Source organism: Xyrauchen texanus, chromosome 30 (assembly GCF_025860055.1).
Source record: "Xyrauchen texanus isolate HMW12.3.18 chromosome 30, RBS_HiC_50CHRs, whole genome shotgun sequence".
Taxonomy (NCBI): Eukaryota; Metazoa; Chordata; class Actinopteri; order Cypriniformes; family Catostomidae; genus Xyrauchen; species Xyrauchen texanus.
Window position 1 is genome coordinate 10,650,885 of NC_068305.1, and position 12,756 is coordinate 10,663,640.

At 39.1% G+C, this 12,756-nt stretch overlaps 1 protein-coding gene across 1 annotated transcript in view; it reads right to left on the reverse strand.

The window, feature by feature from the left end:
- LOC127624121 (disks large-associated protein 2-like) overlaps positions 1-12,756 on the reverse strand; it is a 115,984-nt gene that overhangs the window by 86,057 nt on the left and 17,171 nt on the right. Inside the window, exon 3 of the mRNA XM_052098790.1 lies at positions 1,225-1,381. Within this exon, the coding sequence (XP_051954750.1) occupies positions 1,225-1,381 (157 nt within the window). The remainder of the gene's footprint in view (positions 1-1,224; positions 1,382-12,756) is intronic.

The window sequence follows — 12,756 nt, forward strand, 5'->3', positions numbered from 1 at the left end:
TGAGAACGAAATTTAGCAAATCAAACAAGCTTAATTTTTTAGTCTCTTTCCAAACATCAGAAAAGCTAAATCATTTTTTTTTTCAAAAGTAATTGAAAATATCTCCATAACCCTGCTGGAAAACCCATTCTAAGAGGTAAGTGACGGTGATTTAGCCAGACTGATCACACTGTGAATTCAGTGACAGTAGGTCGAATGTTTTGATACCGAAATTGGTCTGTGCTCACTGAAATTCAAACCAATTTAGCCAAAGCTTGAAATGTTGTAGGATATGTAAATGTTGAATTTAGCCATGTCCTTGGATCTACAACAATATTGGCCCTGGATAAACACTACTATAAACCAGTTCGATTTTAGGGACAGGAGACAAAGAAGGGATAGTTTGGTTCGGCTTCGGTCTAGGGTTGAGGCTTGAACAACTTTCTTATTAAAGGGATATTCCTTCCAAAAATAATTTACTCATCCTCTTGCCATCCCAGATAATCCAGTGACTTGCTTTCTTCTGCAGAACATAAACAAAGATTTTTAGAAGAATATTTCATCTCTATTTGTCCTGGCAATGCAAGTGATTGGTGACCAGAACTCAGAAGGTCCAAAAAGGACATAAAGGCAGCATAAAATGAATCCATATGACTTCGGTGGTTAGAATCTTCTGAAGTGATATGATAAGTGTGGGTGAGAAACAGATCACTATTTAAGTCCTTTTTTACTGCACATCTGGGATGGCATGAGGGTGAGTAAATTATGAGAGAATTTTTTGTGCTGATCTATTACTTTAACCAATAATTTCCTGCTGGTTTTAGGAAAAGTTCATAGTTAGGGTAAGAAACAGGGTTCGGAATGTTGGTCTAACATCTCTAACCAGGTTGACCAAAATAGTCTACAAGGTCAAACTTGGACCAACCTGCTGGTGGACCAGTTGATCAACCATCTAAACCAGGTAATGAGCAGCTTTGAAACCATGTAAAACCAGCAACTATTTTAAGATGGCTGTATTTTCCAGCAGGGAAACCCTTAAATCAATTACAAAGCATATGTCAAAGCCTAATCTGCTAGCATAAAGTCTAAAAGAAGACTGCTCTTCACATAAGCTCAAGACACAGCATCTCACAAAGCCAATTTATGATCTGAGAAATGAGCAGGCTATCTCAGACAGCTTACTGAAGGTGGGTTCTATCTGTTTGTACCAGTGTGTCAGTGTTGTGCTGCAATGGTTAGACTCACCTGGCTGACACAGCTTGCCTGACTGAAGGTACTGACTGCACGCATGTAGCTCTGGTTTCTGGAGCGAAACTGTAGAGGGTTGAAGTTGGTTGCTGGATCCAAAGACACGCTGGGGTGAGGGTGCATATCTCTTGTTGTTTGCAAGTGGTAGCCCGAGCTAAATGGAGGAACAACCAAAGACTAATGTAGCCATAGAGAAACCTACTCAAAATTAGATTGAAGAGTCACTCTGGCAAAACCATCAATGGATTATTGAACTTTTGTTTTTCTGCAAAGGCTGAACGAACGATTTGAGAGAAAGTGACTCAATTAACAGCTTTACTGTTGTGAGCCCAAATGTGGTACTCAAAATTATTAAATGCCACATGCATGCAGATCCATGCCAAATTTTAGGCGCTGAAAACAAACTCTATTTTCCCAGAAGTCATACATACAAAACATCATACAGTAGGGTTGTTTGTTCAGTTTACATATGACTTAAGGGGGTCGCACACCGGACGCGTCTGGTGGACAACATGGCGCATTCTAAAATTCGAAATACCTGTTTTCAATGAAAGTATGCACACCACTGCTGCCGCTTGCCACTCTTTCAGCTGTGCCCAGCTATGACTCCAGATGCTGATCCAATTTCTGCCAAGCAAGGGAGAGTAACATGTATATTTTCCATTAAATTCGACCCAAATTAATATCAAAGGACATTGATTATTTCCTCTCGTGTTGTTCAATCTTGAAGAAGGGAAAAACTTTTGTGTTTACTGTCTGCCAAAACTGTATTGACGTGCCCGGTGTTTGATACCTGTGCCGTGTCCTAGCAGCGAAGTGCTGTGGCACTTCTTGTCTGGTGTGCGACCGCCTTTAGTCTTGATACATCAAGAATAATAGGGAGAACACCTCACAAACATTATCAGCCACCTTGTTTCCTGGATTTGCAACAATAAAATGGTTTATTACAGTGATTCTCAACTGGTTTTGTTACAGGATTCAAATTTTACTAGAGGCGACCAACACACATCCAAAACTGTTCATCATACAAGAATAAACAAATAAATTTAAATATCTAAATATATTAATATTGCCTTGAACTGCATATGCCCAAAAATGTAATAGGAAAATGTACAATTTTGGTTCCTAGGCCTCTTATTGCTTGTCCGGGCCATTTTTGGTGGGAACACTAATTCTTTGCAACATTTTTGTGCCTGGGCAACGTTGCAAGTGGGCTTGGATGGGAATCTGTGGGTGTATGCAAGCAAACTCTCTGTGTATTCTATAATAATAAAGTGCTGCAAATCACAATTAGCTATTTTCCTGAAAAATAGGTAATTGCGCTAAGACGTCTCAGCACCACATCTATTCTCTGTGCAAAGTCTAAACTCAGTTACTTTGTGTGTCAGAAGATCAATATGATTTATTGTACTTAAGTTCTTTATAATTTAACGCAGCCACCATCCAATTAGTCCTGATGAGCACCACATGCATAATAACACAAATTATCCATATTTCTATTCTTCTAATGCATTGCATACTGCCCATTTAAACTACCAAATTCTTATAAATGGGGTGTCTTTATTTTTATTGACATTGCTTGACAGAGAAATAAGTATGTAATAGGATGAAGATGGCACAATAACTGGAGAAGAACCTTAGTGTTAAACCATAGTAATGTATCGCATAGCACTGCATTTAAGACATAGTCAGTGTCTCTTGAATTTGTATGGTTTCATGATCTTGGCAAACAAATTATTCACTGCAAAAAACAAATTGTTATAAACTCATCCACATTTTGAGAGAACCTGTCTTTAACATTTAACTGTTTGGGTTATGTTGTCTTGTATCTGTGGCTTTCGCAACCTAGTCTTGTTACAAAGAGTTAAATGTTCAGTGATGTAGAGAATGTATCGATAGACCTTCCAGGTGAAATGTCCACTGAATGGCACCAAAAGCTATTTTTATTTTCTCCAAAAGAGACTAGGCTTTACACTTATAACGTTAAAGGCATAATATATAGCCAAATAAATAATTCTAGTGAATTTTAAATAATTGATGCATATTTTGATAATCCTGCCCCTACCTAAACTTAACTCTTAAACCTACAATGTATTATTGTATTGTATTTAAAAATTGAATTGATATCCAAAATTAAACCTTAGTAGAGCATGATATTTTCTGAAGCATTTACAGCTCTTGTGCAGTGCATTGGAGGTATATTCTATCAGTTTGTGTGCTCCCTTGGACTTGAACTCATGGCTTTGGCATTGTGAGTGCCGTGCTCTACCACCACAGCAAGGAAAATACCTACATCAGAATATTTGTACTGGAATAGTTAATGCAAAATGAAAATGTCTTATTATGTACTCTCCCTCAAACTGCACTTTTCCACATAAATTCTACATGCTTCAAGTTTTCTGAAGCGACTGTGTGAGGAACAGACCGAAATGAAAGTGATAATTAACTAATTAACTAATAATCTGCATTTATTTAATGGGAGTAAAGTTTAATGGGAGTACTCAGTGCAACTCAATCACCTGGAAACTGCAGCAATACATTCAAAAAATGTATCCATTTTGCAAACATTTACCCATAGTCAACTTTTTGTAATGAGACTAAGGGCCCTTTTTTAAGAGCAATAGCTCTAAGTGCAGCACTATGCAATAAGTCATATGCACAAAGACATTGGGATTGGGGCATGGCCATGAAGTTTTGGTATTTTTGTACAAGCATGCGCTAATGTTTTGATGCAAATGGATTTGGCGAAATTGCCCAAGCAAAACGCTAATGGGCTGGGTCAAGTGCAATTTAATTTATTGTTCTTCTCTGGTTATTGCACTGTCCATGTAATATTAAATATTATGATATTATATTATAGTCAATTCCCTGCCAAGCACCAGCAATATAAACAAAGACAGCATATTCCTCAGAAGTTTTTAGCATTAATGGGGCGTATGCAATGAAATAGAAGAATAGAATTATGAACTTGTGTTCTTTTGTGCATTAACTGTGTCCTTGTTGAATGTCTGGCATTATTATATGACAGTGACACTCTCTTTTTATACACATGGAAACGTCTAGGTTACGTATGTAACCTCCGTTCCCCGATGGAGGGAACGAGACGTTGTGTCAGAGAAGCGACACTAGGGGTCTCTCTTGAGCACCGATATTCACCTCTGAATTATGAAAAAAGGCCAATGAGAGTTGGCAACCAGTATTTGCATGTCCCGCCCCCGGACATACGGGTATTTAAGCAGCGCAAATACGGGAGTTCATTCAGGATTTTTCTGAGGAGCCGGAAATGGTCCGGCCACAACAGGGGCTCGGCTCAGCGACGTGGCAGGGGAGACACAACGTCTCGTTCCCTCCATCGGGGAACGGAGGTTACATACGTAACCTAGACGTTCCCCTTCTGTCACTCTCTCCACGTTGTGTCAGAGAAGCGACACTAGGGGTCCACTTAAAAGAGCCATGCGCTGAGCGCGTGTACGTGATCCGCTGATACAGGAGCGAGCAGGTATTCCTACGTGCAGAACGACCAACTGTATCAGGCTGCACGTACCCTTCCCCAATGCCCCATTTAAGCCATCAGGATTCCTTATCGTTACCCTGGAGGGGGAACAAGGTGACGGCCGCCAACATGGGAGCGGGCCAGCCTGGCTGGGCCTCTTTTCTCTCTATGTTTCTCGCATAGAGCAACTACGGCCGGGGCCCTTACACGCATTGAGGGAAGGGGTCTTAGCCCTTATTAGGGCGGAGAAGACCCTGCGGAGGCCACACCTACCCGGGAGGGGAGGCAAATTTTGAGTGGCAAATACATCGCATGGCCTACACTTAGGTCTTATGCGGAACAGTAGTGCAGTGGTAGATCCAGCCTCGCAGAGGGGGGAAGCATACAGCACGGCACCCGAGGCAGCTGTAACTGCCTAAGGGAAACACGGAGTCAACTCTAGAGGGGACAGAACTGTGGTTTTACACACAGGGGGAGTCCGAACAGGAGGGCTTACCTGTGGGGCACCTATACCAGTACAGGGTAGCTAGTGGTACCCGCAGTGGTTTGGGTCGGCGAGTTCCTCCGCGGAACTGCGACCCACGAGGGCTAGGGAGGAGTCAACCAGTGTCCCAAACCTGGGATCTCCTGGGAAAGAAGGCGCACTGTTTCCCCTGGTTAGGGGGAAGGGCGCTGGGTGCAAGCGATTCACCCGGTCAGATCGTGGACGTGCCACAGAGTTCTACGGGCTCGGTACCTGAGAGAACACGGGACGATACTGACTCAACTCGGAGATTGTAGAATCTCGCAAAAGTGTTAGGTGTTGCCCAGCCCGCTGCTCTACAAATGTCTGCTAGGGCAGTGCCCCTAGCCAGTGCCCACGAGGACACAACACTCCTGGTGGAGTGGGCTCGGACCCGCAAAGGGGGGGGCATGGCCTGGGTGTGATAAGCCAGGGAAATGGCGTCGACAACCCAGTGGGCGAGTCTCTGCTTGGAGACAGCATTCCCTTTCTGCTGTCCCCCAAAGCAGACGAAGAGCTGCTCAGAGCATCTGGTGCTCTGTGTGCGGTCCAGGTAAATACGTAAGGCGCGTACTGGACACAGCAGTGAAAGGGCTGAGTCTGCCTCCTCCCGGGGCAGCGCTTGCAGGTTCACCACCTGATGACGCGGGGGGCGGTTGTAAGCAAGCCGCGACGCGGGGGGTGGTTGTAAGCAAGCCGCGACCGCAACGTTGTCATGGTCATGTTCTCGCAATGAGAACATGAACCATCCACAAACGCAGCCTCAGTGTGATCACTGCCCAGACACACGAGACAACGCCTGTGGCCGTCGGAAGCGGAGAGTACTCTACCGCATCCAGGAACAACACAGGGGCGGAAAGGCATCTTTATAAAGACGCGTCCTTAAAAGGACGTTCAACGCCGCTGTGTTTTTTGCTCTTTTAGAGGAAATTACTCTTTTAAATAAAATTACTCTTTTATGAATGAAAGAACTCGTGAGAGATCTTTCTTATCTGCAACTGTCGATGCGCTCAGGGGCAGGAAGTGCACAGCAGTGCAAACAGGAGAAAGCCGCTGTTGTGCGCCATAGAATCCAACAGCATGCAGCAGAGGATAGCAGGAACTCGGTGTGTAAAACGCAGCAGTCTGCAAACACGACCATCGGCTCCGAAGAAATTTTCTGAATGAACTCCCGTATTTGCGCCGCTTAAATACCCGTATGTCCGGGGGCGGGACATGCAAATACTGGTTGCTAACTCTCATTGGCCTTTTTTCATAGTTCAGAGGTGAATATCGGCGCTCAAGAGAGACCCCTAGTGTCGCTTCTCTGACACAACGTGGAGAGAGCGACAGAAGGGGAACTGTGGTTTTTGTCAGGATTTGGATGTAGGCTTTGTTAAATGAAAGAATATGAAAATATTATTAATCATATTAAGTGACACAAATCATGGCTAGTATTAACAGTGAATGTATCGGCCTTTCAGATTCTGAAACGTCTTAGTGACGAAAATAGAGCCCTTGGTAGGTCTTTCAGGGATTCAGCGAATTTCAAGCAGCCTGTCCATGTTGGCATTGACAAATTTGGATAGCTTTTACAATTAACAGATGAATGCATCAAAATACTGTAATGTTTGGCTGGACGAAAAAGTGAAACAACAAAAGATATGGGAAGTATTTTCTCCTCCCATTTATAAGTAAACAAGCCAATTAATTTGTTCTATTCTTTGCACATTTGCTAAATCTGCATCTCACAAGTTGAGAACCACTGATTCATACAGTATATGATGTTTATATGGTGTGGTGGCCTAACACAGTGCAACTTTTAACTTTTGAACCATAGCAATTAAGCAAATCATGTCATCTACGAATCATATTTGTATCAGAAATGAATCACAGTGAGACCTTGGAACACACATTCAATCAACACTTGTCCTAGTCTCACACAGTTCAGCACCATGGACAGCAACTGTGCCTGTCAGCATTAAACACTAGGCAAGCCCATGGAGAGGAAAGAGAGTGTTGAAAGCGAACAAGACAAATCGGATTGCACTTTTGAAGTCTAAAGCCTCCTCACTGCCAAGACATCTTAAAGATTGACAGTGTTCCCTTCATCCGCGATTCTCTCACCAACAGCTAATGTAAATAGTGTCAATTCTCAAACACATTCACACATGAACAGAAAATGAAAATAGGTCTGAAAACAGTGATGATGCAAAGTAGAGGTAGACCGATACATGGATGTTCTAGTGTGGATGAACTGAAAGCTTTGGTGGCTGAAACCTGGAGGAAATTTTCACCACAACTTTTACAGAAACTCTATGCCCAAACATTGTCAAGAAGTTCTGCAAATGAAAGAACTGCAAAGTAAAAACTAAAACACTTGAACTTGTTATCTTTAATGATGCCATTATCAAGTGTCCAAATAATTCTTTGTCTTAAGTTTAAACCATACAATGGCAGCCAAAAGATTACAATAGCGTACAGATTTTGCTGTTCCGGATGGAAATTGGTACTTTAATTCACCATCGTGGAATTCAACTCATCACAAATATAGTCAGGACCATTTTTGTCACCATAACTATTTGAAAAATGTCATTTTGATCAAATCTATACAGACCTCATTTCCAGCAGCCATCACTCCAACACCTTATCCTTGAGGAATCATGCTAAATAGCAAATTTGGTACTAGAAAATCACTTGGACAAAACTATTTGGTTAATTAAATGAAGCTTAACATTGTCTTTGTGTTTGTTTTTGAGTTGCCACAGTATGAAATAGACTGGCATGTCTTAAGGTCAATATTAGCTCAAAAATGGCAAAAAAGAAACAGCTTTCTCTGGAAACTCATCAGTCAATCATTGTTTTGAGGAATGCAGGCTGTACAATGCTTGAAATTGCAAAAAAAACCCAAAAATGGTAGATTTCAGACAACAGTGTACACTACAGTCTTCAAAGACAAAAGGACAACTGGCTCTAACAAGGACAGAAAGAGATGTGGAAGGCTCAGATACAACTAAGTACATCAGGAGTGGTGGTGTAGTGGTCTAAGCACATAACAGGTAATCTGGTAATCAGAAGGACGCTGGTTCGAGCCCCACAGCCACCACCATTGTGTCCTTGAGCAAGGCACTTATCTCCAGGTTGCTCCAGGGGGATTGTCCCTGTAATAAGGGCTCTGTAAGTCGCTTTGAATAAAAGCGACTGCCAAACGCATAAATGTAAATGTAGAACATCAGAGTCTCTAGTTTGAGAAATAGAAGCCTCACATGTCCTCAGATGACAGCTTCATTGAATTCTACGTGCTCAACACCAGTTTCAATTACAACAGTAAAGAGAAGACTCGGGGTGCAGGCTTTATGGGAAGAATTGCATAGAAAAAGACACTTTTGAAACAGAAAAACAAAAAGAAATGGTTAGAGTGGGTGAAGAACACAAACACTGGACAACAGATAATTGGAAAAGAGTGTTATGGATCTTAACCCCACTCAGTTTTTTTGGGATCATCTAGACTGTAAGGTGTGTGAGAAGTGCCCGACAAGACAGCCACATCTATGGCAAGTGCTACAGGAAGTGTGGGGTGAAATGTCACACGAGTATTTGGACAAATTGACAGCTGGAATGTCAAGGATCTGCAAAGCTGTCATTGCTGCACATGGAGGATTTTTTGAAGAGAACACTTTGAAGTAGTTTAATGTCAATTTTCAAATTCTAATAGTAATTTTTCAGGTTAATAATGGCCTGACTATACATTGTGATCAGTAGAATGCCACTTCGGTGAATAAAAGTACCAATTTCTTTCCATAAGAGCAATGTCTGTACATTATTCCAAACTTTTGGCCCCCAGAGTATATATATATATATATATATATATATATATATATATATATATATATATATACACAGTCTTAATCTGGTAAATATATATACCATATAAAGCTTAATTTGGAAAATATTTACATAAAGAGCATTGTAACAGACCCAAGTCCAAGTGATTTAAAAATAAGAGTGTCCTTGTTGTATTTCGGGCATTTTTATAGTTAAAAAGCCCCACATTGTATGCCACATCTTAAGTTTACTGGTTATAATTGGGATTTTGGTTTTACCATAATGTGTTTTTAAGATTTTATTCATTTTGGCCTCAAAATCTGTAGCCTACATAGTAAAGAAAATTAATTTTAAAAACTAATAGCAGATAAACCTGTTATCAGCATTTTCCACCACCTCAGTTATCGGGATTGGCAAAATCCATTATCGGTCAACCTCTAATGAAAAGTCTTCTACTTAAACTTCCCTTTTCTCAAAAACCCAGACACAGTCTAATTATCACCATGTTAGCACCTATCACCATGCTGGATCACCAAACACCAGCCAAGATTTCATCCCTCTCTCTTTATCCACTTATGTCTCATGAAACTTCTTGCTTGGGAATACCTGTGTGCCCTCCTCCCATTCCATGATTAAATTAATGAATGAATAAAGGAACGAAAGAACGAGCACATTTTTTGCATTTGCTTTAGATGGCCAAAGGGCTTTCCACATCATGCAAACTAACATCAGCCAACATAATGCAGCCAAAAGTATCCAAATGAATAACATTCAAAAAACAGTCCATTCATCACACATGAGCTATTCAGAGATATTAGCTGGAAAATTACTAAGAGCGCATGACTAAAAGTTCTGCTAGAACATTACATGAACACCCTTCCTTTTAAGTTAACATTTAAAAAAGTCAAGGTTTTTGAAAATATAAAATAAAATTAAAGGTGATGTGTGTAATTTTGTCAATGTCAAAATACTTTCTTCCATCTCATCTTAACATGCAGAGAAAACTATAAGTAAAATTACAAAGAGGAATTAAACAAATTGCTTCTGATGAAAAAGTGAATATAATGTAGCTCTGTCAACAAAATTGTCTCAACAAATGGCGTGAGTTTGGGGCGGGACTATCTGTTTGAATTATAGATGGGAGTGTTTATAAAGACTATTTGAAGACAACACAGAAATTACAAACTTTCCCTTTATATAATTACTTTAAAAATTGTAGACAATTGTATCAATGGCAATGCAAAAATAAAAAGGTAGTTAACATGTATGTTTAGATTTCTTTTGGGTTGGCATATGTTTTAAAAGAGATTTCGTTCATTTAAAGCATCTTGGTGGAAGAAGTCAATCTCACTTGCCTTTCAGTATTGTTTTTTCCCTCATTATAGGTGTTTTCCCTTAAAATTTGGTGTTTTTAATGTCATGGTGGATTTGGATTTTCAAATAAGCAGATCTTAAAAATAAAATCTAGGTCTTTATTTCACTGGTGCATGTGCATTAAATGATTTGTTAATGCAGCATTATGTCATGACTTTACTTTGTGGGGCACATCATTATTAATTCATTATTAACTACCTATGAACTATAATCAACAGATGACTTGTTAAAGCAGCATCATGTCTTGACTTTACTTAGAGGGACACATCATTACTAACTAATTATTAACTACCCATGACTTGCATCATCAAGTCATGACTTTACTTGGTGGGGCACATCATTATTAACTCATTGTTAACTACTCATGAACTATCATCAACGTTTGACTTGTTAATGCAGCATCATGTCATGACTTTACTTGGTGGGGCACATCATTGTAAACTTACTATCAACTACACATGTACTACACTAGTATTCATCCCAGCTAAATCACATATTGTCTAGCATCGTTTGGTTTGTTTGTCATAATGTAAAAGCTAAGATGCGGGCATGGCCTACATTTGGATGGTAAGTGAACTGAGTGGTAGGGTGAGTATGAAGGGAAAGGAATGGAGAATCACACAGAGTGGGTTGAGATAAATTATTATTATTATCAATAAGAATAATTATTGGTTGTAATCATTAAAGGAAAACTTCACCCAAAACTGAAAGTTGTCTTATCATTTACTCACCTTCATGAAATTCCAGATGTGTATGACTCTCTTTTCTTCTGCCGTACACAAACAACGATTTTTAGAAGATTATCTCAGCTCTTTAGGTCCATTAAATGGTGAATAGTGACCAAAACTTTAAAGTTCCAAAAAGCAGATAAATGCAGCAGAAATCTAATCCATATGACTCCAGTGGTTTAATCCATGTCTTCTGAAGTTGTCCAATCGCTTTTTGGTGAGATCAGACCAAAATATAACTCTTATAACTTTTTCACAATACATTTCCTTGGCCATCATGATTTCAAACTCATTTACACTTTCTTACACCATCTAGCACTCAGCGCATGTGTTAAGCAATAGAAAGTGTAACCAAGCTTGAAATAATGATTGTGCCTAGAGACTGTAATGGCAAGATGTACAGTGAATTTGTTTTTTACATTTTGGTCTATTCTCACCCAAAACCGATTGCATCACTTCAGAAGACATGTATTAAACTAAACCCCATTCCAGGAGTCAATGATCAAAAGGCAAAATCTTCATTTGTGTTCTGCAGATGAAACAAAGTCATACACATCTGGAATGGCATGAGGGTGAGTTAATGATGGAAAAACTATATATTTATGTTCAACATTTAATAAGGATGATCCAAGTAAATTATGCAAAATAATCCTACCTCATCCAGTGATGTTTGTGGTGATACAGAAGACATCAAAAGTTAGATTTATTTTTTATTATGTCCATATTAAGTTATGCACATTTATTTCAAGGTTGAAGTACTTTACATAATTTTTTATAAAAGCCTTTTGACTAATTAATTTGAATTAATGCATTAACTATCAAAAATGTACTAACATGTAATTAAGGTGACCATTATTAATGCATTAATTCATATGACTCATGTTGTAGTTAATGTTAGCTCTTCATTAGTTCCTGATTATTCATCATTAATTTGTGCAGAACTAACTATTAATTCAGGTATTAATTCATGATTATTCATGTACTGTTATTATAAAGTGTTACCATGTTTTTTTGTATGATACATTTTTATTACGCAGTAATTTGATTAAAAACTGTAGAGACTGTGGATCAGAATTGAGGCAAATTATTATCACAGTCACTTTAAAAAGAGAAGCATCATTTGACGATGATTACACACCTGATAATATTAGTGTAAGTGAAAAAATCTGTTATAATGTCTCTGTATGATGCTGTGAGCTCTTTATTTACTATCACCTTTACTATTAATATGGATATAAAGCATTGGCTAAATCACCAGTTCTTAACTGCTTTTGTTTCAGGACTGAGATATTAATTATTACTTTAAGGAGCTATTTCTACCTGATCTTTTGTTGGTGTAACCCAATGCATTCAGGTTGATTCAGTGATGCTAAATGATATTTTTGACTTGAATTAAGACTATTTTAAGCAAATTTTTAGGATAAAATTCTTATTTTTTTGTGTATGCTTTTGCTAAGAACATTAATGTAAAGTAAATTATGTATTTTACTGTGATTAAATTATCATTAGCATCTTGGAAACCAGATAAATTCCAGAGTACAGGTTTCTAAATGTGTGTAACATTTACAGCCACCAAGGTGAGACACAGAACAACTATTTAGGGAAATAGTGATTGTTTTCTTCTCTCG